The 26,630-nt window shown below is 32.7% G+C and overlaps 1 protein-coding gene across 2 annotated transcripts; it reads left to right on the forward strand.

The window, feature by feature from the left end:
* Positions 1 to 42: 42 nt before the first annotated feature.
* Positions 43 to 24,055, forward strand: LOC106072701 (RNA cytidine acetyltransferase-like). 2 transcript variants are annotated; one of them, XM_013233141.2, is made up of 27 exons: positions 43 to 106; positions 1,489 to 1,641; positions 4,173 to 4,264; positions 4,583 to 4,754; positions 5,780 to 5,902; positions 7,189 to 7,250; positions 7,365 to 7,479; positions 7,976 to 8,083; positions 8,180 to 8,313; positions 8,542 to 8,635; positions 9,777 to 9,875; positions 10,251 to 10,387; positions 12,006 to 12,145; positions 12,614 to 12,861; positions 13,298 to 13,414; positions 13,605 to 13,703; positions 13,914 to 13,988; positions 14,558 to 14,704; positions 16,772 to 16,905; positions 18,321 to 18,369; positions 19,376 to 19,469; positions 21,025 to 21,132; positions 21,221 to 21,393; positions 21,624 to 21,746; positions 21,989 to 22,087; positions 22,968 to 23,119; positions 23,871 to 24,055. In XM_013233141.2, exons 2-27 carry the CDS (start codon positions 1,534 to 1,536, stop codon positions 23,968 to 23,970), a joined length of 3,102 nt encoding a protein of 1,033 aa, XP_013088595.2. In that variant the 5' UTR covers positions 43 to 106; positions 1,489 to 1,533; the 3' UTR covers positions 23,971 to 24,055. The 2 variants fall into 2 exon arrangements, with proteins under 2 accessions (XP_013088595.2, XP_055900747.1); XM_056044772.1 differs by lacking the exon at positions 43 to 106 and adding an exon at positions 171 to 189.
* The last annotated feature ends 2,575 nt before the right edge of the window (positions 24,056 to 26,630 follow it).

Here is a 26,630-nt window from a genome sequence, read left to right on the forward strand (position 1 = left end):
CACTGACCTACGTACATAGATAATTATTTATTTTTAACTGCAGGAAATTATGATACGCACATTTTCTTTAATTTAAAATTCGCACAACACGGTGGATTACGAAAAAGTAATGTAATTATGTAAAACTAAACTAAACTTAGATACATCTACTGATCTAGAGTCTATAGTGACTAGACTCTAGATCTATAGGTCTATATTCTATAAAATATGTGTAGTGTGTAGCTCTTTACGACATTTACGTCTATATCAGTATTAGATCTATTCTAGTGTATCTAAATAGAAGGAATGTCACTGTGAATGTGTTTGAATATTATTATATTTATATTATAAATATTATTATTAGATCTAGAATTACTATTAGTAGTATTAGATGTAGACTAGATCTAGATCTAGATTTGCAAAAAAGCGGAAATTACTATTAATACTAAGACTAATTAAATGTCTTATTGACTTATTTTATTGACTCTTAAGTCTTAATAGTTAGATCTAGTTTATCTAGTAGAGCTAGTAATTCTGCTAATACTAATCTGTTTACTTATATGGCAGTTATGACTTTTTTTTTTTTTTACTAAACTCTACTAAGACTCTAGATCTTTCTCTCTATACTGAAAAGTGTTGTACTTTTCCATTGTTGCCCAGAGTGCCCCATGCCATACTTGATCGAAAGCTTTATCTTGAAATCAATAAGGACATGGAAAAGATTCTCTTGGTGTTGCCTGTTGGGGGTATTTTTCACTTGTAAAGTATTCTGATGTTTAGGCTTAGGCTTAGGGTTTGTCCCATTGTGCTGCGACCTTGTCTAGACAGTGGCCTGTCCATCAATGCTCTGTAAATACTGTAATAGCTTGCTCAGGCCTCCTCAACATTGAAGTGCAGTCAGGGCGCCTAATGTGCTCCCAGACTTTGTGGGCTTGTCCCAGCGCTCAAACCACTTTTCCATTTATATTTTTTTGATTGTTGCCAGGTACACATGATGAAAACTCACAGCCTGCTTGGTAGGTGGTGTTAGCCAATGAGTCTGCCCCAATGTGTAGCGAGTCACACCTATGTGACTCGGTGCCCACTGCATTATTAGAGGGGTTCAATAGTGTTGAATTATAAAATTAATTATATTGTATGAAGCCATGATGACAGTGTCGATATTGGGGGGCCATGGTCCGGGGTTTTGCAAAGCCAGTAGTACAGATTTTGAGTCAGTGACCACAAGAATCTGTGTTGCTTTTGAATGTTCCTCACCCTCGCCATTTTGCAGAGAATGGTTTTGTCTGCATCAGTGATGGAAAATATATTCAGGTTGCAACAGTGTCTTCTGTGAAATACTGCCCTCATCTTTTTTTCATTGGATTTTTTTACTTATACATTATTGATTCACTTAATCTGATCACTCTCACTGTTATATTATTAGAACATATATATATATAGTATCATTCAGATTGCCTGTAATGTAATTCTTTCTTTTAAAAATACCTCTTTGCTTCTCTTATATAGGTAACTAAAACAATTCAATAATATTTGAAGGATTAAAATTGGAAAATGGTGAGGAAAAAGGTTGATAATCGAATTCGCATTATGATTGAGAATGGTGTTGCTTCTCATCAACGTTCTATGTTTGTAATAGTTGGAGACCATGGTAAAGACCAGGTGAGTCATCAATTAAGTCTTTCTTCAATTTGAGTATCTGTATGTATGTCATGTGTGGTTAAAATATCTTTTTTAAAAGCAAGCAGTAAGCATTATAAATAAAAAGCCTTTATTTGAAGGAAACAAAGTTATCTCAGGATTTAGAGACCAAAGAAAAAGATATTTAGAAAGGATTTATTAAATGCAAGGGGGCACTGAAAAATAACAGAAGTCTATTTAAAAAGAATGTTTTTGTAATACTAACTATGATTATAGATAAGATTTAGATAATTTCAGTGATTCAATCAAATGGAAATTCAGTTTGACTATAATTGACAACCTCAGCGTAACTACTGTACAATAACAGTATGATGAAAAATTCAAACAACATTCACACACGAAACATATACACACATTCACAACCAGCGCTTTATGAATTTGACTTCTATGTATTTCTCGATGACAACAGATGATCTTGTAACACTCTGCAGACATGCCTACAGTCCCGCATTATGCGGAACAGTCCCGCAAAAGCATCAAAAAAGCTCACATGTTCCGCATTCACGATTTTTTGTTCCGCCAAGTCTGAATTCCAACACAAAAAAAAATCGCAGATTTTTCATTATTTATTAATAATGCGAAATGAAAATACTGAATGCAAAATAAAATATATCTAGGTCTGTGTTTATTGTTTACATTTCATCTCCTCCCGGACCCGGTGTGTCCTAAATTTACGATCATATGGTTGAGCTAGATCTAGACATAGATCTACATCTAGATCTAGTACTCTAGGTCTAGATCTATTCTTAGAATCTAGTAAGTGCTAATAAACCTAATTTTCCATTCAAATCCCTTTCTTTTCCCGACAAAGGCGCTATTCTGACTAACGGTCACTAACGTGACTAACTCAACTGGTTTCTAAGAGTTTCTTAGGTAATTCTATTCTAAGAAAAGGATTTTTTTTCAAATAGGTTATTTTAGAGATCTAGATCTAGACCTAGATCTAAATGTAATTAATTAACTTAGACACAGTAAGGCTAAGGCCTAGATCTCATCTAAATAAGGCTATATATCTACTTATTACATAGTCTAAATAAATTAGTATCTAGATCTAGCACTAGATTACTAGATATAACTAGTTACTAGAGTCTAGATACTAAATCTAGATCTATCTTAGTATCTAGAGAAATAGACTTAGAAGGTGATAGATCTCTAGATTTCTATGTATCATTATCATATGTAATAAATTTAGTTCTCAATAAGTCCATAGATCTAGACATAAATATTTAGATCTATAATATATTTATTATAATCTGTGTTCTTAGACTTAGAGGACTTATTAGATGTAGGTCTAGTCCTAGACTAGTACTACTAGTAGACAGACTCTTAAATTATTTTAGATCTAGCACTAACTAGAGCCAACATCTAGAGTGACTAGAGTAGAGCCATAGAAAAGCCCGGTAAAGGATAGATAATCAAGTAGATCTAGAATAATCACATAGGAGTTAGAACTATTGATTTCAAACAAAGGACATAATTATGAATTATAAAAAGCAAACTAGTATTGTTATTAAAGTAGGCTAATATAATTGAAGTTTTATTTATATTGGGTACAGTATGGCTGACAAACATAAACGCGCATATGTTCCACATTGGGGCCCAAAGTTCCACATTTTGAACCTGAGTGTTCCACATTCTGGGTCTTGGGGGTAGGCATGTCTGACTCTGACTGAAAGTGGGATAAAGGAGTTTTTAAATCTTTCTGTTTTATTCCTATAAACTTATAACTTAATATTTAATTTCCCCTTTCGGGCCTTGCATTCTTTTGAACAGAAGCTGTAAAGGTCGTCTGTTATTGTAGCTGACAGTTAAGAAGGGTGTAATGTGACCCTCACAACAACCAACCTCCTTTACTTTTCCTTGCTTATAAATGTCAGGTACCCATTAGAGTTGTAAAACTCTTGAATCCAAACCTCTGCTGCCTTGCAGCTATACCCGAACATGGGAAATGCTTTGGATGAAAAATCAGCAGTTGGCAGCTTGCAGCACAGTGTTACACCCTGGCAGAGCCTATGATGCTGATCTCAAACTGTAATAGCACTTGCCATACCTTTATAAACATTATCTGCATAGAGTTGGGGGAACTGCTGTGTTGGAGGCATCATTGTGATCATAACTAATGACCTGGTATTCTTCTCATTTTTATGAGATGATCTGTAGTCACTTCATGACTAAAGGAGGCCATAGATTTAATTTAAAAATTGACTTACCCCAAATTGTTGTACTTACTTTAGTAACTGTTATTTGGTACTAAAAGCCTATATAACTTAAAATAAATTTCCCCTTTCAAATCCTGTGATCTATAGGGCAAAGATAGGTCATCTGTTTCTGTGGCTAATGGTTTCCGAGAGTGTCATATGGCTAGAACAATGACCAACTGACTTTACTTTTCCCCAGCTAATGGTATATCAGGTACCCATTAGAGCTATATAATGTGTTTAATGTAATATTTGTCCTTACCTGTTTATCAATACACTTTGTTCATCTTGTAGGTAGTGATACTGCACCACATGTTGAGTAAAGCTGAGCTGAAAGCTAGACCTTCAGTACTCTGGTGCTACAAGAAGGAACTGGGATTTAGCAGGTTCAATAATTCACTAGTGTTTTTTTTTTTTTTCTTTTTCTGCATATGAAAAGCTTTGGCTGTTACTGAATTGGTCTTTTTGTGTACAAATTTACTTTATAATATATGTAATTTGTGAAAAAATAACATATATTTCCTTTTTGCATTCAAATCATTTAAAAAGAAAAAAGTCTGTTATATTACTTCTTATAAGGTTGTTTAGTAATAAGACAATTTGTGCCCATCACATTGGAAAGCTGCCATTCTTGTCCAATCTACATGCTAGTTGGATTTCTCTGTGATATGTTTGTTAATACAAGCAAATGTTTGTGTTTCCAGTCATCCCAAGAAGAGAATGAAAGAGATACAGAAGAAAATCAAATGTGGTAAACTGAGTGTCAATGAAGATGACCCGTTTGATTTATTTGTCTCCTCCACAAATATCCGCTACTGCTACTATGCTGAAACGCACAAAATTTTAGGCAACACGTATGGCATGTGTGTACTACAGGTAATGATACCAACTAACAAAATATACATGACAGGGCTCATAGCACTCCTAAAATCTCCTAAAAAAATGAAAAGTCTCCTAAAATTTTTACCCAATTTTTTTTTTTTAATAAAATTTTGCTTATTACTTGCTAAAAATATGTGGGGAAAAAACAACAGCTGAACTATGCATTCTGATTGCATCATGTTACGGGCTGGCTGTGTTAACTAGCTGACCAGTGATGCGCCTACACCGCCTTTCACCCACTTGTTAAGCGCCAACTGGAACCGTGACGTATATATAGTAGCCCTAAAACAAACTAAAGACCCTCAAAAAAAAAACGTTGCCCAACTCTATGAAAGTATTAGTATTTTAATGGATCTAGATCTAATTTTTAAAACTACACTTTGCAAAGATAGTTGTTTTTTACTTTAACACATGAAAATACAAAATATAGTCTATTGATTTCATTATTTAATAAAATTAACCTTCAAATTTGTATTTCAAAAGCATTTTTACATAAATTTGTTCCTTATATCTGCCAATTTAGAATTCCTGATGTACATTTTTTTTATTAGACAAGACCGAAATGTTACACATCTCTTTATTCCTAGGTCTAAAACTCTAATTTACTCTAAGGTGATAGAACTTCTCTTCGCAAAGATAGTTTTATACTTAAACACATGAACATACTAATTATAGTCCATGCATTTCATATTTTAATCAAATTAACATTAAAATTTTTCTTTACTTATAACATTATTATTTCGTTTAATTGTTTACAAAAATATATATATATATCGACAGCGATACACAAATTAAGACCCGTGGGTCATCCTTAAAAAATCTCCTAAAATTTTGTCATGGAAAAGTGCTACTAACCCTGATATGATCATTAAGACTTCCATTGACTTTTTGGATATTTACTTTGACTTAGTTTTGAACTTTTCTGCTTTAATACCATGTCTCCTTTACTTACTAATTGTGCTACTATTAACCAGATATGTATCACAAGTGCATGAACTAACCTTGTAAAACTATTATAGGATTTTGAAGCACTGACACCTAATTTATTGGCAAGGACAATTGAAACAGTGGAAGGAGGTGGCCTCATTGTGATTCTCCTTCGTACCATGTCTTCATTAAAGCAGTTGTTCACAATGACCATGGTAAGTTTAAACCTTTAAATTATTTAAAAACTGAATATACAATCAAAATCTTATAATCATTGCATGTACTGTTTTTTTTATTGGAATGGAAGCTTCTAGCAGAACTATAAAAAGTAAAAATAAAACACTAAATTTATCAAGAGTGGAAACAATTAACCTAAACTTTTCAGCTATCAATTCCTACTTCCTTCTGTTCAAATAGTAAATTTAACCAAATGGTCAGTATTGGGAATCAAAGCTATGACAAATGATCTATCCAGTCACACTAATATGTGCTAAGTTTTTGCTTCAAACAAGTGATGCTTTTTGTTTTCTCTTAAGTTTCCTATCAACTTCCACCCTTCAATTTTCATCCATAAAGAAATTGTACAAATAAATCAAAAGAAAATGAAATAAAAACAAATTTTATTACTAAATGAAATGTTTGAGCTTTTGGTAAGAAAAAATTTACATTAAAACCAACTTATGCAAATAAGAATTTCACCAAAAGTAAAAAAAGAAAAAAATCATCAAGTTCTAAAAGTAGCTTATTGTGCATCTGGAGTTACATCTAGAAACATATGCAAATCATCTACTTAAACTGGACAGTGTTACACCTAAGCTCTAAAAAAAATATTTTTTAAAAAAAGGAAATAAAAGTTGACTTGGTCTCATAAGAAACAGAGTTAGTGCCCTACTTCTTATTTAATGACCTTGTTAAGAATCAATACTCTCAGAGAGCAAGTCATTTTGTTGGCATCACAAAATCTGAGCATCTAATATTCAGGGTATGGGGCAAAAATAAGGCAGCATAGAATATGAAATTAACAGATAGCTGTTTTAAGACAAGGCACTCAAAGCCACATATCACATTGACACCTCCTTTATAGAAGCAAAAGAAAGTAAGTTTTATTGGCTTTTGGAATTTTTTGAAGCACAAGAGAAAGTAATATTGTTTTTTGTTTCATTTTGATATTTACTCATTTGCTGCCAGCACTATTTATGAATGTATCTCCAATTTTATGTTTTCAGGGCCCACTTGTCTATGACATATTTTGCAATTAGATGTCTTTTATACTTAATAATTTCTTTTGTTTTGTTGTAAGTTGATAAGTGAGTCAAGAGTTGTCAATTTACTTAGACTTAGGTCCTCATGCGTTCTAACTGAGGAATTAGGTTTGTAAATCATTGATGATAGAATGGGGCTGTGTTATTCCAAGCCAGCCATGTTCCACTTTTCTTAACTCGGTGTCCATATAATTTCAGCTTTTAAGATTTATATTTATCTTACTTATTTTCATTTCCAGGATGTTCATGCCAGGTTTCGAACAGAAGCCCATCAAGATGTTGCTGGTAGATTTAATGAAAGGTTGGCTATGCTGACTATTTCAGTGCAGATCTATTTTAGAAGACATTAGGTTGTTAATTACTTTGATTTTGCTTTTGGCTAGAGTACTTTTAATTTCCCTATAATTCTCCTCAGGTTCCTCTTGTCTTTGTCATCTTGTAAGAATTGTGTTGTGATAGATGACAAGCTACATCTCATACCAATATCTACACATGCTCTCAGTCTAGAGGCACTCCCAGCTAAATCATTGGTTAGTGTTGAGAAAAAGGCATAAAGAATATTTCAAGTATTTTATTAGTTATACTAAGTAATGTAATATTTAAAACTATACATTCATTTTCTAAATTTACAAACAACAATATGTTTAAAGATAGGATTATTTTGAGAGGTGGGGTCATTTGTGTAGCAACAAAAGAAATTACAGCAGGCATCACATCACTTGAATTTTTCTAAATTAGTTCATTTAAATCTCAATTTTTAGTCAATTATTTGCTCAAGTCAACCTAACATAATCATGCTGTGTGTATTAGCTTTAGTCAACACAGCATAATCATTCTGTGTGCTATTTGCTCTAATCAACCCAACCTAATCATGCTATTAGCTTATCTATATATCATAATAATCATCGATAGCATAAAACATGTATTATTTGCCTTAAAAGAATTTTGGTATAATTAAGAAATATTTTCGCACATAAATGCAAAACAAAAATCACATTGTCTTTCATTTCCAAATCATTGATTTAGGATGAAGTAAGTTCCCAAGAAATAGAGTTGTCAGAACTCAAGAAATCTGTCCAGGAGATGGATGTCACAACAGGGAAAATCATTAAACTTTGTAAAACATTAGACCAGGTAAAATGAAGCTCTTTACTTAACCTTATTTGTTGGAAAAATCTAGCAGTTGATGTGGTCAGGTTTTGTTTAACATTTAATATATTTTTTCTACAGGGTCATGGCTTTCTCAAGTTTGTTGATGCTATAGTTGAAAAAACTCTGCGTAGCACAGTTGTAATGACAGCTGCTCGTGGTCGAGGAAAATCTGCAGCATTAGGAATGGCTATTTCAGCTGCTGTTGCATTTGGGTATAGTCTATTTTTCTTGTCTTTATGTTTTTAGATTTTATTGACTCGTTCTCGATAAAGAAATATAAATATTGAAAAGGAAGACTTTTTTTTTTGATCCAAGAAAGAAGTGAATTCAACAACTAGAAAACCAAAGTAGATATATAGTGCTGAATTTTTTAAATTTTTTCTAAATGTCATATTTTTTAAAGTCTTTTAGTTAACTGTTTAAATTTAAATCTTTTTTAGGTATTCCAATATATTTGTGACAGCCCCAAGCCCAGAAAATCTCAAAACTTTATTTGAATTTATATTTAAAGGCTTTGATGCTTTAAACTATCAGGTAATGATTAAGGTTTAAGTTTTTTTTTCTTTTGAATGGCTGTAGATTAGGCTGCTATTTGTTCAGCTGAAACTTACTAGGTGAAGTGTAAATAGTGAGCAGGAGAAAATACAGTTGTTCATAATGTTCAGGACACTGCAGGGTTACAAGGATATAAAGCAAAATTGTTGATTGATTAGCTAAAACAAATGTAATAATGTTTGTATTGTGTCATTTTTTATTAATGGCATTAGTTGTTGTAAAGTTGAGATCACAGAACTCTAGAATCAAATTCAAACACCAATACTCAACCACCACATTTCTCATTATTAATGTGGCCAAAGAAATTGAATTTCTTAGGTGTATTTTGGTTCACACATATCTGTGACAGAGGGTCTGCACACACAAAATCACTTCTACATCTCATGATACGAAATTAGATTTGTATTAGGAAATAAGCTATTGGAAAGCGTGGTCGAGTGGCTAAGTACGCTTGTACTTATCTTGGCTTGGCTACCTGTGAAGTGGGCTCAAGCTTTGACACCTGACTAAAGCAGAGTTGTGTTCACGGAGTGTCTAAAGGCAGCACAGAAAACTTTCTCCCAGATCAACCCCCACACGCCTGGTTCACAAATGAGATTGGAACATAGTGCTATAAGCATGAAAGTAGCGTTATATAAAAGATAAAATTTAAGCTGCATTTTCACTCTATAATGAAAAAAAAATGTATTATATGTATGTAAATGTATTTTAATTTCAAAAAAGTGTTTGCTTCTGCAAGTCATAACTAGTCATTTTACCCATTTTTAAGATGATGAAGGCTATAGTGAAATTGGATTCAATAATACAATTTTGAGATGTGCAGTTTTAGATGCTTTCCAAATTCTTTTCAATGGTTAATACATATATGTAAAATTTAATATTATATTTATACATTGCAACTATTTTGGAATAATCAACGGGATATTTAGGTGTTTGAAAATGTTTTTAAAAGTCTACTTTTGTTTATGTGTACTTAAAAAGGGAAAAGTCAGAAGCTATGAGATTGTAGCGGTATATGTTTTCAACATCAACTGTTACATACTTTTTTATTTTTCCCCTTTTTTTTTATGCACCAATAAAAAAATAAAATTTTGAATGTATTTTATACTTATTACCAAAGGAGCACATTGATTATGAGATCATCCAGTCAACTAACCCTGACTTCAATAAAGCCGTTGTTAGAGTTAACATCTATAGAGATCACAGACAAACAATTCAGGTCAGTACAAGCCTCTGTAAAAAAAAAAATTATTACTAATCCATTAATACAGCACAATTATAAAAACATTACAGATTAGGCAGTCCAGAGACAATTGGGACATGCTACTGCTATTTTTTAAAAGTGAAGCAAATTTTGACAAAGAAGCTAATTGATCATACTACACACAAAATCTTACTTCATAAAACTTATGTCATTCTGATCGTTCACTTGGGTAAATAAAAAAAGATGATATATCACGTCTTTCATTGGAAGTGTTTTAGAATCTTTAAGAAATATTCTAGAATATTTACAAGGCTAAACTTTCATTTTAGTATAATAATTATGTTTTAACTGATTGCTGGGACAAATATAAATCATTTCTTTCTACTTTAGTATATCCACCCTGCTGACTCCCATAAACTTGGACAGGCTGAGTTAGTTTGTATTGATGAAGCTGCTGCCATTCCATTACCATTGGTGAAAAATTTGTTAGGACCATACCTAGTCTTTATGTCATCCACTGTCAATGGGTAAGTCACTGGCTGCCAACCTTGGGCTTCTCTAGTCATCATCTTGTTTGAGAAATAATATTTTTGTTGTGGTAACTTATTTTTTAATCTTTTCATTTCTTTTTCAACATTTTCTTAGGATTACCCTGTTCCAGACCTGCCTACCGTTACGCAAAATGCGTATTCGTTACGCAAAATCTCCCAAAAATGACCGTCAGTACGCAAATACGCATTGAACCCGTCGCGTTACGCTTTTCGTATCCTTTTTTCCCCCCCTCTCTTGACTAGCTTACGAGCGGTCACGCTAAGCCGTTTTGTTTTGTTGGCCGGGGGGGGGGGGGGGGGAACAGAAAAGGTGGGGGAACACATTGTGTCCAGATCTATACGTTGATTGGTTCTTAAAAGCAATTAGATTTAGTCTAGAAATGAAGAACGCGAGAGTGAGGGAGTGGCGGGTTGGTACCGTCAGTTAGCTGATACACCAACGTGACTTTTTTTTTTGTAAGTTCATTAGTAGAAATTAATTATGTTGAATCCCTGATTCCCGTATTCATTTGTATAGAAAAAAATATCGAAGTGCTATCGATCCAAAACACATTGAGTGACATTGTAGATATCTAGTCTAGATCTAGATCTGGATTCTAGATCTAGAATCTAGATAACTTGTTATACAGGAATAGATCTAGCTAGACATTACGATTGGTGATTACGTTATGTCATGAGTCTCTACATTAGTCTACAATCTAGATCCAATTTAGTTGCAGCATGATTTAGATTGACTAGATCTAGATCGATAACATCTACTACCATCTAGTCTAGATCTAGACTAGATTAAATTCTTAGTCATATTATAGAATAGATCAATGATGAAGGTGGGCTTACGAAAGTTTGGAGTAGACCTACGTTTGTAGCGGATCCACGGCATCGGTAACACTCTTGAGCCCAGATCTAGAGTAGATTATATTCATTATATAGACATAGATCCAAATCTAGTCTAGATATCATCTCTATTGTCGTATTGATTTAGATTGTAGATCTAATCATGACATCTAGATCTAATATTATATATATTAATATATATATATATATATATATATATATATATATATATATATATATATATATATATATATGACAAAATAGTGGTTCGCGTAAGTGTTACGCATTCTGGTGCCAAAATACGCATTTTGACCATCAGCGTTACGCATTTGGACTTTTTTTGGTAGGCAGATCTGCTGTTCAGTAGCAAAGAACATTTTAAAAACTTATTTAGATTAGTTTGCTGTTTTAGCCTTTTTTTTATTTTTTTTTATTTGCAGCCTTCAGCCTACAATATGTTTGTTAACTTTGCTATATAAATGAAACCATTATTAGTAATATTGCTAAAACACCAAGTAAAAAACTGAAATGGAGAACTAGAACAAACATAAACAAACATACATTAAAGTAACCTCTTGGACCAAGAGCTCACTGGCTGTTGCTATGTCATTAGTATGCTGCTTGTGTTACTGACGTCTAATTGGTCCATGTGGTATACATCTTTAGTTTATGTTTGTTACTCCATTCTATTGTGTGTTTCTGAAATAGATTTGAAGCTATTTGTTATCCAGGCCTTTCTTTGTTTCTTTGTTGTCCAAAGATATGAAGGAACAGGTAGATCCCTGTCTTTGAAACTTATTCAACAGCTCAGGCAACAGTGCACTACCTACGGGGGTAGTGTGAAAGAGGCCAGATTGGCTGCTGAAATGGCTAAGAAAGGAAGTGAGGCTGTGGGTACAGGTCAGTAAGTCAAACAAATGAAACCTTTCTTCTCGTATAAAACTGTTTTTAAGATATTGAGCAGTGTGAAAAGGAGAATCTAATTTTCTTAACACACATTAACAACAAATATAAATGTGTAAATAGATCTAGAATTTTCTTGGTATAATATCTATGCACTTTTTTTAGAATTTAAATAATAGGAGTTTTAATGTCCTCATTAATAGCAACAGATGTTTGGGTATGTAAACTATTTTGATTTTATGTCTAAGCTGTATCTGTTTCTATTGAACAGCCCTTATTCTGAAGTGGTGGTCTTTGCCATGGGATTATTTTTGGCAAATGTTGAAAATGACTCTTTTGACAAATGGGTTGATTTTGCAATTTCCCTCTCAGTTGTTTGGGATGCTCTTATCATGATGAAAATCAAATGTACTGTTTCATTTCTGTTGTAAATACTAAAATATTTCTTATCCAATACTCAATTAGGTAGGGTCCTGCATGAGATAGAGTTAAAGGAATCCATACGATATTCCAACGGAGATCCTGTGGAGGCATGGTTAAACAGACTTTTGTGCCTGGATGCCAGCGTGATACCCAGGTCATTGTCAGGCTGTCCCCTCCCTGCATCCTGTCAGTTGTACTATGTCAATAGGGATACACTTTTCTCCTATCACCCTGTGTCTGAGAAATTCTTACATAGGATCATGGCCCTCTATGTTTCATCCCATTATAAGGTAAGGAACAAAGTTTGTACACATAAAACTTTTTGTTGTTAATATTTTATTGCTTTCAAATTGTGTGTCTTTTGTACTCCTATAACACGCTCAATGTGCTCTGTTCCAGTCTTTTATGTGGGGGCGGGGATATGTAGTACAAGGTTTCCATGCTGCCATTGGATGCTTAGCTCAAGTCAAACACATCTAAATAAAATAAAACTGATTAATGCCACCCAGCCACACATAGCTTTTTATCATTTCATCAGAGCTTGTGTGTAGCATAAGTCCACAAACTTCCAGAAACATCAGTTAGTCCTACGATACCCTTAATTTGATTGATTTTTTAAAGAAAAGGTGTAAGGTTTTTTTAACATTAACTTTAAAAAAAAATTTTTTTTTACAGTTAATCTCTTCACATACATTTGTCATTTATTTTTTAAATCCTTTGTTTCAGAATTCTCCCAATGACCTGCAAGTACTCTCTGATGCTCCAGCTCATCACATATTTGTTTTATTAGGTCCAGTCCAGCCTGTCAAAGGGGAACTACCTGAAGTATTGTGTGTCTTGCAGGTAAAGCTCAAATTGAAATTTAAACCCCCCAAAAATAATCTTTATTTCCCTTCATAGCTCTTATATGAATATTTAGTTATGCCTAAGCACTCTCTCCTTATATTTGATATTTGAACCTAAACTCTTCATATATGTTCTCAATGTTTACTTTAAATTCTCTGAAACAATTCTGTTCTTGTTCTTTGATAAGCTGTGTCTAGAAGGGGAAATCTCTAAAGCATCTCTAGCCAGTACTGTACCAAAAGAGAAAAGAGCATCAGATGTTATTCCTTGGACAATATCTCAAGAGGTCAGTGAATTCTAAATTAATTTTCTTTTTTTTTTTTATTAGATTATATTTATGTTTTATCGCTGAAATAAATCTTTTACAATGATTGCTAGACATTATTATGTTTAAATCAAAATATCAAATTTATGGTCTTAACCTGTTCCAATATATCTTAAAATTTGCACATCTCTTGTTATCATTTGTCTAATACATATATGTCTGTATCTACAGTATCAGGATAGTGATTTCCCAGGGCTTTCTGGAGCTAGAATAGTCAGGATAGCAACACACCCAGACTATCAGAGAGTAAGTTGTGGTGCGCACATGAAATTTTCTTTTCGTGTTTAATACTTGTGCTTTTATGTATAGGAAGAAGTTTGAATTGGGCATTTTTTGTTGTCAAGAATATTGTGTGTGACGTAAACACTGTAGTCACTGTAATGCAACTTTTGATTTAAGGTAAGGCCTCCAGTCTTAAAGTCTGAAAGCATGCATACAACTTACCATATCATTTCTTTTGTTGACAACATGTTTAACCCCTGGTCTTCAACAATAAAGTGTCAGGTTTTAATCCTGGTTGAGGTCAGAATATATATTTGCAACTGGAAGCTTGGACTGAAATGTCCTGGCTCTCAAAGGTCACTTGGTATCAGTTTGGTGATGCAAAGGCTGCTGGTCTTTATGCTGGCCATGCTTCCTATAGCATACTCTGTTCCTATAGATAATGATGAAATTATTTTGGTATGTTTTGAAAAAACAAATTCTATTTAAGGTACACAGAAATGAAACTTGTTTTCCCTTTAAACAAGATATGATCAGTAATATCTTTTGAGAAGTTTGATAAAAGCTAAAGTATTATGTTATTTCTGTTTCAGATGGGTTATGGTTCAGTGGCTTTGGACCAGCTTCAGAAATACTTTGAGGGTCAGTTTTTAAGTTTGAAAGAATTAACTGATGAAGTGGAAACCCAAGAAAGTGATCAGAATGGAGAAGAAAGTATGATTACAGAGGTTGATGACCAGGTAAACAATTCAAACTGGATATTTGTAACTGTGTGAACTGGTAAAAAAAAGTAAAGTACCCCTTTCAGACCTAGCAATCTATATGGCAGTTATCTGTTTCTATTTGAACTGGACCTACACAAAACTAGACTAGTACATTTTACTTCTACTGGGGAAGTTTCATCCTGACTTTGACAGAGTATTGAGTCTTAACATCTGAATGGATTTAGAGTCAATTAAATTCATTAGCTTTTTTCAGTTTGTAAGTCACTAATGTCTTGTTTCTTAGTATCAAAGTAGTAACAAGTTTAAACTAGGAAAACTCAACAAAAATAAAATTAGCAATTTTCCAGGTTTGACAGTAGTGCAGACCTGCCTACCGTTACGCAAAATGCGTATTCGTTACGCAAAATCTCCCAAAAATGACCGCCAGTACGCAAATACAAATTTAACCCGTCGCGTTACGCATTTTGTATGTATTTTTTTCTCCTCTCTAGACTAGCTTACAAGCGGTCACAGAGGTCAAGTTAAGCCATCCTGTGGGGAGAGGGGGGAAACAGAAAAGGTGGGGTGAACACAATGTGCCCAGATCTATGCGTTGATTGGTTCTTAATAGCAATTAGATGTCTAGAAATGATGAACGCGAGAGTGAGGGAGTGGCGGGTTGGTACCAGGTTGGTACTGTCAGTAAGCTGATACACCAACGTGACTTTTTTTTTTTTTTTTTTTGTAAGTTCATTATAGTAGAAATTAATTATGTTGGTGCATTCCTAATTCCCGTATTCATTTGTATAGAAAAAAATATCGAAGTGCTATCGATTCAAAACACATTGAGTGACATTGTAGATATCTACTAGATCTAGATTTGGATTCTAGATCTAGAATCTAGATAACTTGTTATACAGGAATAGATCTAGCTAGAGTCTAGCTAGTCATTACAATTACGTTATGATTCTCGACATTACTCTACAATTTAGTTTTAGTATGATTTAGAATTTAGATTGACTAGATCTAGATTGATAACATCTACTACCATCTAGTCTAGATCTAGACTAGTCACTAGATTCTTAGTCTTAGTATAGAGTAGATCAAGGATGAAGGTAGGCCTACGAAAGTTTGGAGTAGACCTACGTTTGTAGCAGATCCACGGCATCGGTAACACTCTTAGGCCCAGATCTAGAGTAGATTATATTCATTATATAGACATAGATCCAGATCTAGTCTAGATATCATCTCTATTGATCTGGATTTAGATTGTAGATCTAATATTATATATATATATATATTTATATGACAAAATAGTGGATCACGTAAGTGTTACGCATTCTAGTGCCAAAATATGCATTTTGACCGTAAGTGTTACGCATTTGGACTTTTTTTGGTAGGCATTTCTGGTAGTGTATAAGCAGCTTTTTTTTTTCAATCTGATTTAGAATTAGTGACAGTCCATTTATTTTAGGGTTGATTGTAGGAGTGATCACTGCTAAAAGTGGTAAAATGTAAGGACATTTAAAAAAAAAATATTTTAACTTTAAATAAAATATTTGTTTCAGTAATATGAAAGCTCCTAAGTGGGTAGCCTACAAAGGCTAATATGAGTGTCCTGTCAAAAAACTTTCTAGTTTAGGTACCATTTATTATGACTTTTTAAATTGAAATGCATGTTCTAATTTGATTCACAGTCCTGTAAATTAATTCTTTTTATAAAATGTCAGAATCTTGTGTTGTTTTTATTGTTTTACATACTATGCAATCATTTGCAAATAGTTAAACTTTTGTTCTAGTACTAATGAAGTTTTAATGCAAATTAGAAACAGTAGTGTGGTCTAATTGCCAATGTCATTTATTTATTCATTATTATCTAAATCTTTTGAAAAATCATCTATTGAACCCTGCAAGGAGCTGTTAATTATAATTGATGGCAAGATTCAGTATTACTGACCTTTTCTCTGGGTTGGTTTTAAAAAAATCATGCCTAACATAATACATTCTTCTTTTTACAAAGCTCACTTTGTCTGGCAAAATGTTTGTACACATGATTTCTCCCACACCCAATCTCGGATTAAGCTGAAATTTTGTTTGAAACAGGAAATAGATCTTCTCAGTGAACAGATCCAGCCCAGGAAGAATTTACCTCCCCTTTTATTGAAGCTAACTGATAGGCCTCCAGAAAGATTGCACTATCTTGGTGTTTCATACGGCTTGACCTCTGATCTGTTCAGGTGAGTGCTTGACCGTAAGGAAAGCAAAGTGAAATGCTTGTAAGGTAATATTTAATACATGGCCCTTAGAAAAAAATCCCATATTTCTAGCTAATTGTGAAAAAGAAACTTTTTACAAAGCTTAGTGTGTCTGGTAAAAAGTTTGTAAATGTTATTTCTCCCACACCCTATCTCGGATCAAGCTGAAAGTTTGGCACAATTGTTTCTTTTACCCAAAAAAACAATAATCAATAAAAAAATTTAACCAATTAGTTAATTAACTATTGATAATTACTTATTTTGTTTGATAGGGAAAGAAGTTGTAATAGAGCTTTAAAGTTTGAAACTAAAAAAACCTTCTTTTTACATAAGCACTTCCTTGGCACAGTGGTTAGTATGTTGGCTTGAGGAGGCTTATATAGGTTTGAATCCTCAAATTCAAATTCAGGTTGTTCCAACTTTTTTTGTATAAATGCATTTAAAAACAGATTACAGTAACCTTCACGAGGATACCCCCTTCTACCCCCCCCCCCTTCCTTTCCATTTTTCCCAACTGGTCCAGCCTAGTGATAGGATCATATTACATTGAGAAAGCTAAAAGCATGATATTGGGCTAAACAAAAACAATCTGTAAAAATTTATTGCTAATCACACAGATTTATTATTGTTAATCTAGCTCTATTACAAATTTTATCATATGACTGATCCAAACTAATTGATACAATTGTACTTAATATAAGATTTGCTGTTTTTTTTTTTTTTTTTTTTTTTTTTTTAAAGTAATTGTTATGTTTTGTTGTTTTAAAATTGTTTTTGAAAAAAGACAGCATGGAAACCATCTCCCAGAAACCCCTTCCCCCAATGGTCCACAAAAGTGACCATACAGCAATGAGTATGCTATAAACATGAAAGTTGCGTTAAATAAAAGTAAATAATAAAAAAAAATGTATTAAAGTTAGTCTAGAATCTAGATCAACTGAAAATTAATTACGTTAATTTTACTTGTTTTAACATTGAAAACATTTTTTCTTATGGTTTAAAAAAAATGTATTTTGATTGATCTTAAAAATTTTTCAGCTTTGTAAAAATGAGCATATTAAAACTCTGATACCATTTTTATTAATGATTTTCACATTCCTTAAAACAGTCAGTGGAACAAAGACCAACTGTTTTATTCCCTTACAAATGCCAGGTACATGTTAGGTACATGGCCAAAAGGAATTAAAAGTTTTTTGAGAATGATTTTAAACTACTTGTTTAGCAGAGTAGGAACTCACTTAAGTAATAGTCATTCTGTGACAACCCTGAGTTTTCTCTAATTTATGCTTAAAAAGATTTTTGTCTTTCTATTCTGGTCAACCCTTTTATCCTGACCTTGACCTACTTTTAGGGCAGATTGACTAAAAATATAAACACTTATACTGCTTGTTTATCAGGTTTTGGAAGAAGTCTGCCTTTACTCCAGTATATCTCAGACACAGTCCTGTAAGTTACTTTATATTATTCATAGTAATAATGGTGCACAATGCAATACTTTATTAATATTAGACTCATAAAGTATTTAGTAAATTAGACCTTTATAAATAATCGAGAAGTTGATTAAATATTTAAAATACCTAATAGACACTGGTTTGTAGATAACTTTTGTTTTGTCTATGTTTTTACTATATAATGTTTGCAACCAAGCTGTTTCTATGTGGCTATGATCTAATGTCAGCGCCAGTATCAAGCAATGATGCCCAAAGAATGTAAGAATGTCCTGTATTGAGCCCATGATGTGCTTGTATCTTGCCCCTTTGCAACAGTGCACAATGAAACCTCAAAAACTTGGTTGCATTGGATTTGAAGTATTTGTGCAGCCCATGAATGTTGGACATTTGGAGTATTAGTATCTTTATTATCCTGGAGGAAATTTGTTCCGCTTTCAGACCTTACTATCTTTAGGGCAGATGATGTTAAGGTCATCTGTTTCTTTGGCCTACGGTTAACGAGCAGGGTTGCCAGTACAAGGACCAACTGGCTTTACTTTTTCCAACTAAAGTCAGAGTTGGGTGAACCCAGGGGCGCCCTAAAAATCCCAAAATTCAAAATCCAAGGATTGAAACCAGGATATTTGATATTTTGGGTGTTTGGCACACAGGCACACCTTAGGTTCAGAAGCCAGGCACTTACAAAATAGTACAACAAAAACGGTTTGGTGTGAGCAATTGGAAGTTCAATACTGTGTTAAGAAAACTTTAAACGTGTTTATTTTAGCCATAGTTTGGAAAGTGACCTCTTTTCAGCAGGCCTGAAACTTCAATGTGTTAGCTTCATCAGTATAGTTGTATTAAATTTTGGCCATTGCACATTTTATAGTTGGGTAGTCAATCTAGATCTCATTTAAAGGTAGACAATCAAAGATGACAAGTAATAACTCATGTTTGAAGAATGCTAGCAAATGATTGATATAATTAATTAGTAATGTTTATTTTTATTTCTGCCACTTTAGAATGAACTCACAGGAGAACATTCTTGTATAATGTTGAAAACACTGCACACCACAGAGGAAGACAAACAGACATGGTTGCATGCTTTTTGGAAAGGTGAAACAGGCATATTCAATTCATGTCCTATTTTTATAATAATTGCTGTCAAATGTCTAATCCAATGTGATTGTCTTTTTTAGCGGCCCCAAAATTGGAAAAGACACCATTAGTTTTGAGTGGAATGTCTGTCCGTCAGTCTATCCCGTTTAGATCTCGTAAACTAGAAAAGAGAGTGAAAATCTGACACCATAATATTTTAGTCCATTCAAAGTTCTGATGCAATGGCTACTTTTTTCTTTTCTGAAAACGAAAAATCTAATTTTCTATATCACTTATGCAAGCAATTTTTTCATAAAAATACACCACTTTTACAGCTATTCACTATTAATAGTAACAAACATGGGAGACTCTTTAGAAGGGGAGATACCATTTACCATATTTTAACATATTTATGCAAATGTAAACAAATTTTTTATTACATTTGTATTGCTACGTTATGTAAGTTCTGTCAAACTAACTATTACATTTACAAAAAAAAAAGTTAACTTTTTTTAAAGAGAAAAAAATCTATTTAGAATGTATATAAGTTGGACATAATTTAAAACAACAATTAATAAGATTTTCTACATAAATAGTGCACTTAACTATTATTTTTTTTGCGGAAATGTTTTTTTTCTTGAGGATTTGAATAAGAGATTTACAAAACAATTAGATCAATTAGATATTCATTATAAAACATCAGTTAGGCCAGGTTCACATTTAACTTCACATTCTCTTTCACCTATCCTTTGGTCTGCTGGACCGCTGGGGCACCACACAAGATCTGTCAACCTTCTTTCTCCATTCTGCTCTTTTCTTTGATAGAATTTCATTCTGATGTTGTTTCTGAAAATATTGAAACCTGCCTTTTTCCACTTCAGGGGCCGATTTTGAGTTTGTGTGGAAAAATTGTCTTTGTAACCTTGTTTTTTTTATAATTTAATTTTATAATTTTTTTAATAATTTAAGTCTAAAAAGATAACTTTCTATGAAATGAAAATTCAATTGGAAGACATTTGGTACTGTCAAAAAGAAGAGTGACAATCTCAAAATGAAACTGTTTTGTGAATTTCATTTTATTAACTATGAGTACATCTTGTCACCTTCACCTGTCTCTTAGTCTGTTGGGGCACAACACAAGATTTGTCAACCGTCTTTCTCCATTTCTCTGTCTTTTGCCTTGGATAGAACTTCTTTCAATGGCATTCTTTTATGTTGTCTTCCCATCACTTTCTCTGTCTGCCTATTCTTCTTTTTCCTGGTACTGTTCACTGAAGGAAGGTCTTTGCAAGCCCTGAAGACTGTACCGGTCTTGTAGGTTTATTTAAAATGTACATTTTTAACTATTAAGTTTTTTTTTTGCTGTTTTTTTTATTTTTTTTGGTGTACATCTGCTGCACAATTATATTTTACTTTTATTGTCTGTAAATTTCAACAATGTATCATTCCAACTCATTTATTCAGTTATAATATTTACAGTCATTATTCATTTATGAATACAACTTATTATTATTGTCTTACTAGAAAAAAGTTTTTTTTTTTTTTCATTTTAATTTGTTGTTCTTTGTTTCAGATTTTCAAAAGAGGTTTGTGAAACTATTGTCTTGTGAATTTCGTGCATTTAGCTCAGCCATGGCTCTAGAGATTCTGGAAAATGAAAAATTCAAATCTGAAAAAAATGGTAACATATTTCTTATTAAGCTATGTGTAGTTTTTGCTTACCCTTGGCCAATAGAACATTTGGATACATCCTCAACTGTACTTCTCAGGTCCTTTGAGTAAATCCCAATTGTTGCAATATCTCTCCACCTATGACATCAAAAGGCTGGATCTGTATTCCCAAAACTTGGCGGACTATCACCTAGTGGGAGACCTCTTGCCTGACCTGGCCAAGCTCTATTATACTGACCACATCAACGTTTCTTTAATTTCTGCTCAGAGTGTAAGTAGTTTTCACTACATGTGTCTAATATATGTATTTATTATAATTATTAGGCTTTTTTTTTACTTTTGTTTTAGAAAAATGTTTATAAGTCTAATTGGTTTGGAAATGGACAGTCATAGAGGTAGAAAGAGAAATTAAAACTGTTTAAAATGTCTTGAATGTAATTGATTGATTAAAAAAAAATTGTTTGTTTACTAGGTAGTTATTAAAACTGTTATATATTCCAGTTAATACTACTGGCTCTAGGGCTCCAACGTAAAACTGTGGAAGAAACAGAAAAAGAACTTAAAGATTTGCTGCCTAATCAAATTTTAGCCCAAGTTAATAAAATTATCTGCAAGTTCATTAAGGTAAGGTTCAATAATGAACTTGGTTTTGGGTGAAAGTGAGATATTGAACAACTAGAAGAACTATCTGCAGAGTGTTAAGATTAAAAGAAGTAAAAATTCTATGTGAAAAAAAATCTGTTATAGTTTTGTAGTTACTAATTTTGTGTTTGCAATGTAACTCTAAAAATGAACAAGTATTTTTTAAAATATCAATTGTAGCTTCATTCGTACTATTATTTTTTAATGTTTTATTTTTTTTTAAGTATTTCAATGACATTTTGGAAAAAGAAGCTGAGTCTAGTATAGGAGAGAAGAAGGACATTGTGATGGATCCATTGAGACAGTCTATGCAGGAAGAGTTGGTATGTACTTATCTGGTTCCATCTTCATTGCTTATAGTTTTATCATTCAAACTAGTTTGCACTTCATTGATTACTTATTCTTTGTTCCCTTCCACCACTCTCGTGAATTCCTAGATTTTAATGTTTTACTGACCTAAAAAAAAAATTTTTGTTTTGCTGGTATTAAATTTCTTATAATTACACAAACTTTTCAGTCAAGTATAAACCCAGAATAACTCAAGGATCTTTTCTGCTGAAACTATGGTCTCTGTATGGCATTCTAGTGGAGAACTTTCAACAGGATCTGTCCAAATCTAATAAATATCCTGCACAATGAACCCATATTTACTCACTTAAACTGGTCATCATACTAGCTGTTTTTGTTATGTTGAGAATGAGGGCCTGGGTATTTAATATGGTCATAACCTTTTTGGACATAAAGCAGTTGCCCCTCTTAACCCCGATGGTGGGTTCAAAAGAAAGTCAATAACCAGAACAGTTTGGGGTCAGCTACATTGCAGGATCTGTCAAAATGTAGCACTTTGTGTTTGAAAGTAAAAGGGTTACCAACTCCTGCATTTTTCTTAGGGATGACTCCTGAAGGATTTCTTATAGTCATTATAGAGTTTAGCCACAAGATTTTTTTTTTTTACCTAATTATCGTCTTTTTTTTAATGGATGTCTGAAATTTATAAGATGAAATAAGATAGCAGAGGTTTAGATTCAGAATTTGCAAAGGAAAAGGTTAATATTCCTCCCACAGGTCAAGAGCGATTTGGAGTTAATTTTTCCTCTCAAGCTTGAAGACCTGGAAAGGAAAAATGTATTTTTTAAAAATATTTTATTATTATTCTTTGTAAAATAATTGAGTTTCTTACATTTTAATGTTTTCTATGTGCAGGCGTTAGCTGGCAAAGAGTTTAAACAACAACATAAGAAAGATGTGGCCAGCATCATAGGGGCTGACCTCTCCCGTTATGCTATTAAAGGATCTGAATCTGACTGGACAGATGCCTTGAAAAGTACTGGCAAGTCAGTGATCAGTGTTAAAAGGTACATTTACATTTTCATGAGAAGCACTTGTTGAGTTCAGATTTATCTCACAAAACTATTGGCTGTTGAAACTTTCTAAATGAATCTGTGAAAACATAACTAGTGCTTTATTTATTACATTCCCAAGCCTTCACTTGAAACACAAATATCATATTGTTATAATGGGATTGGATGGCAAAGATGTCTAGGTATTTTCAGAAGTTTGATCTAATATGTAAATCTGATGATCCTATTGCATTGCTGAGGAATCTTTTTTTAGGTGGGAAAAATAAAATAGTTTTATTCCTGAAGTAGATATATAGAAAAGATTGAACACACACGATTAACACAAAACACAGCTTAATTTCAATCATAGATTTCACAAAATTATGCTTCTTCAAATACAGCTTGAACCCTATTGACTGATGGACCCTGAGAAATGTTTTTCTTCCCTATTTATAGGCTGCCAAGCTCAGTTTTAAAATCAAAAGTTTTCCAAACCTTTGATATTATGAAACCAATTATCTCCCCTACATTTGTAATCTTTTGCATAGAAATTCCAAATTTCTAGGCTCCCACATTTATAAATAAACTTGTGTTTATACTTCTCTTGGGACCTTGACATGTACACCACATGAAAATTATTAGTATTATTATCAGTGATTAAAGATTGCCTCTAGTACAATGTAATATTGTATAATGTTGAACTTACTTTCTGATATTTAGTAGCATATATTTATCAGCTTGTACTTACTTTCTTCCATAATAAAAGCCATCTTGTACAGAAAAGAAAACTGGAAGAAATGACAGACAAAAATAACAAGTCTGGGAAAAAGAACAAGAAAAAAATTAAAAACAAGAAATCTTTGTGAAATGTGTGAATGTTCCATGTAATGTTTTGATTGTTTTGTATAGACAATAACATTTCTAGACAATAAAATATATTTATAATTAGAATGTTGGTGTTTCTATTTTTACAACCCATATATCACCTCACTTTGTCTGTCTGGCCAAACGTTTGTACACGTTATTTCTCACAACACATAATCTTGGAAGAAGCTGAAATTTTGCACAATCATTTCTTTTACCTGACAACACAAGAATCAATTTTATAAAAATTAACCAGTTAGTTAATTAATTACTTTGTTTAACCTCTCAAACAAAGGAAAGAAATTGTACTTGACTAAAGTGGTGGTATAAGCTGAATTAGTCCCCTTTATTTTATCTTGTCATCTGAGTGAACACAAACATGAAATAGAAACAATAGATAACTATACAATCTTCCATGTTCATATACTCTTCTCTAGCAGAGTGGTTTCACCGTTAGCTTGAGAAGGCTTTAGCCCAGAAGTTTGAATTCAGGTCTTTCCCTTTTTTTTTTTTTAAATACATTTAAATAACAATCCCCCAAATACTTTGTTCTTCCCCTACCCCTTTCCAACTGGCCCAGACAAGTGATAGGACAAAAGCGCACTGAGAAAGTGATATGATCATAGCATAGTGAGACATGTGATATGATCATAGCGTAGTGAGACGTGATAGGATTATAGCGTAGTGAGACAAGTGATAGGATCATAGCGTAGTGAGACAAGTGATAGGATCATAGTGTAGTGAGACAAGTGATAGGATCATAGTGCATTGAGAAAGTGATAGGATCATAGCGTATTGAGACAAGTGATATGATCATAGCGTAGTGAGACAAGTGATAGGATCATAGCATAGTGAGAAAGTGATAGGATCATAGCGTATTGAGAAAGTTATAGGATCATAGCATAGTGAGAAAGTGATAGGATCATAGCGTATTGAGAAAGTGATAGGATCATAGCGTATTGAGAGCGCTAAAAGCATGAAACTGCGATAAACAAATATAATATTTAATTACAATTTAAATAATCTATCAAATAGAATGATTCAATGAAAGTATAATTGTTTAATGTCTATTTACACATTCATACTTTCACATCTGCTACTAAAATTCAAAAGATATAAATAAATATTTAAAAAATAACCTTGAAGTTAATTTTTTCATTAATAAGTAGCTATTTTAATTATTAAGTTGTTATCATGAAATCTCTGACCTTATACATTAGAGACAAAACAAGAGTATTATCATCAGTTCTGGCCAACCACACACATTTATATGGAGATACTAGTATGCTAATAAATTTAATGAATTGTTAGCACATGATTCATATTCTTGAACATTAAATTTACTCTTATCAGCTCTAAATTTCATTTAAAAAAAATTTCACCATCTAAATGTATTCAGTCACATAACTAGTGTCTTTCTGTAAGTTTCTCCATCTATATGTCCATTCAGTCACATAACTAGAGTCTTTTTGTAAGTTTCTCCATCTATATGTCCATTCAGTCACATAACTAGAGTCTTTTTGTAAGTTTCTCCATCTATATGTCTATTCAGTCACATAACTAGAGTCTTTTTGTAAGTTTCTCCATCTATATGTCTATTCAGTCACATAACTAGAGTCTTTTTGTAAGTTTCTCCATCTATATGTCTATTCAGTCACATAACTAGAGTCTTTTTGTAAGTTTCTCCATCTATATGTCTATTCAGTAACATAACTAGAGTCTTTTTGTAAGTTTCTCCATCTATATGTCCATTCAGTAACATAACTAGTGTCTTTCTGTAAATTTCTCCATCTGTATGTCCATTCAGTCACATAGCTAGTGTCTTTCTGTAAGTTTCTCCATCTGTATGTCCATTCAGTAACATAACTAGTATCTTTCTGTAAGTTTCTCCATCTACATGTCTATTCAGTCACATAACTAGAGTCTTTTTCAATAGTTAACGCAGAAAGAGATTTTATTAAGTACAACTATATAAATGTTGTACAAGGAGATGTACAAAGTACGTCAAAAAGTCTCACTGTCTTAGAAACAAACTAAATAGAGAAGTTTCATCAAATAAATTGTAATCCTTTTTTTAAGTTGGTTATTTTGATCTGTGTGAGGCTTGGTCCTCCTATTTGTCCTAAGGGAGTGCAATATACTCATTGTAATTTTATCAAATAGAAGACGCTTTGCAGTCCTCAATATCTTCGATACATAATATTCTAAATACAGCAGGGAACAGTACCAAGAAAAAAAGAAAAGACAGATGGAGAATGTGATGGGACGACAAAATAAAAGAATGGACGGGCCTGCCATTGAAAGAGATTCTATCCAAGGCAAAAGACAGAAAGGAATGGAGAAAGACGCCAACAGATCTTGTGTGGTGCTCCACTCGACTAAGGGATAGGCGAAGGTGAAGAACTTTATCATATAGGTTGATATAGGCATATGTAGCCTAATTTCTTTTTAATCTTTTATCTATAGATTTTGTATGACTAGTGCAAACAAACATTCTTTATTCAAAGTTCTTTTTTATTGAACACCATAGATATATATTAATTTTTTTTTTATGTTTTGTTTTTACAAAGCTTACATCAACTAACTCTGTCTGTCAGGTAAAAACGTTTGTACACCTATTACTCACACACATAATCTCTGATCAAGTGGAAATTTTGTACAA

This window comes from Biomphalaria glabrata, chromosome 10, assembly GCF_947242115.1.
Source record: "Biomphalaria glabrata chromosome 10, xgBioGlab47.1, whole genome shotgun sequence".
In the NCBI taxonomy this organism is placed as follows: Eukaryota; Metazoa; Mollusca; class Gastropoda; family Planorbidae; genus Biomphalaria; species Biomphalaria glabrata.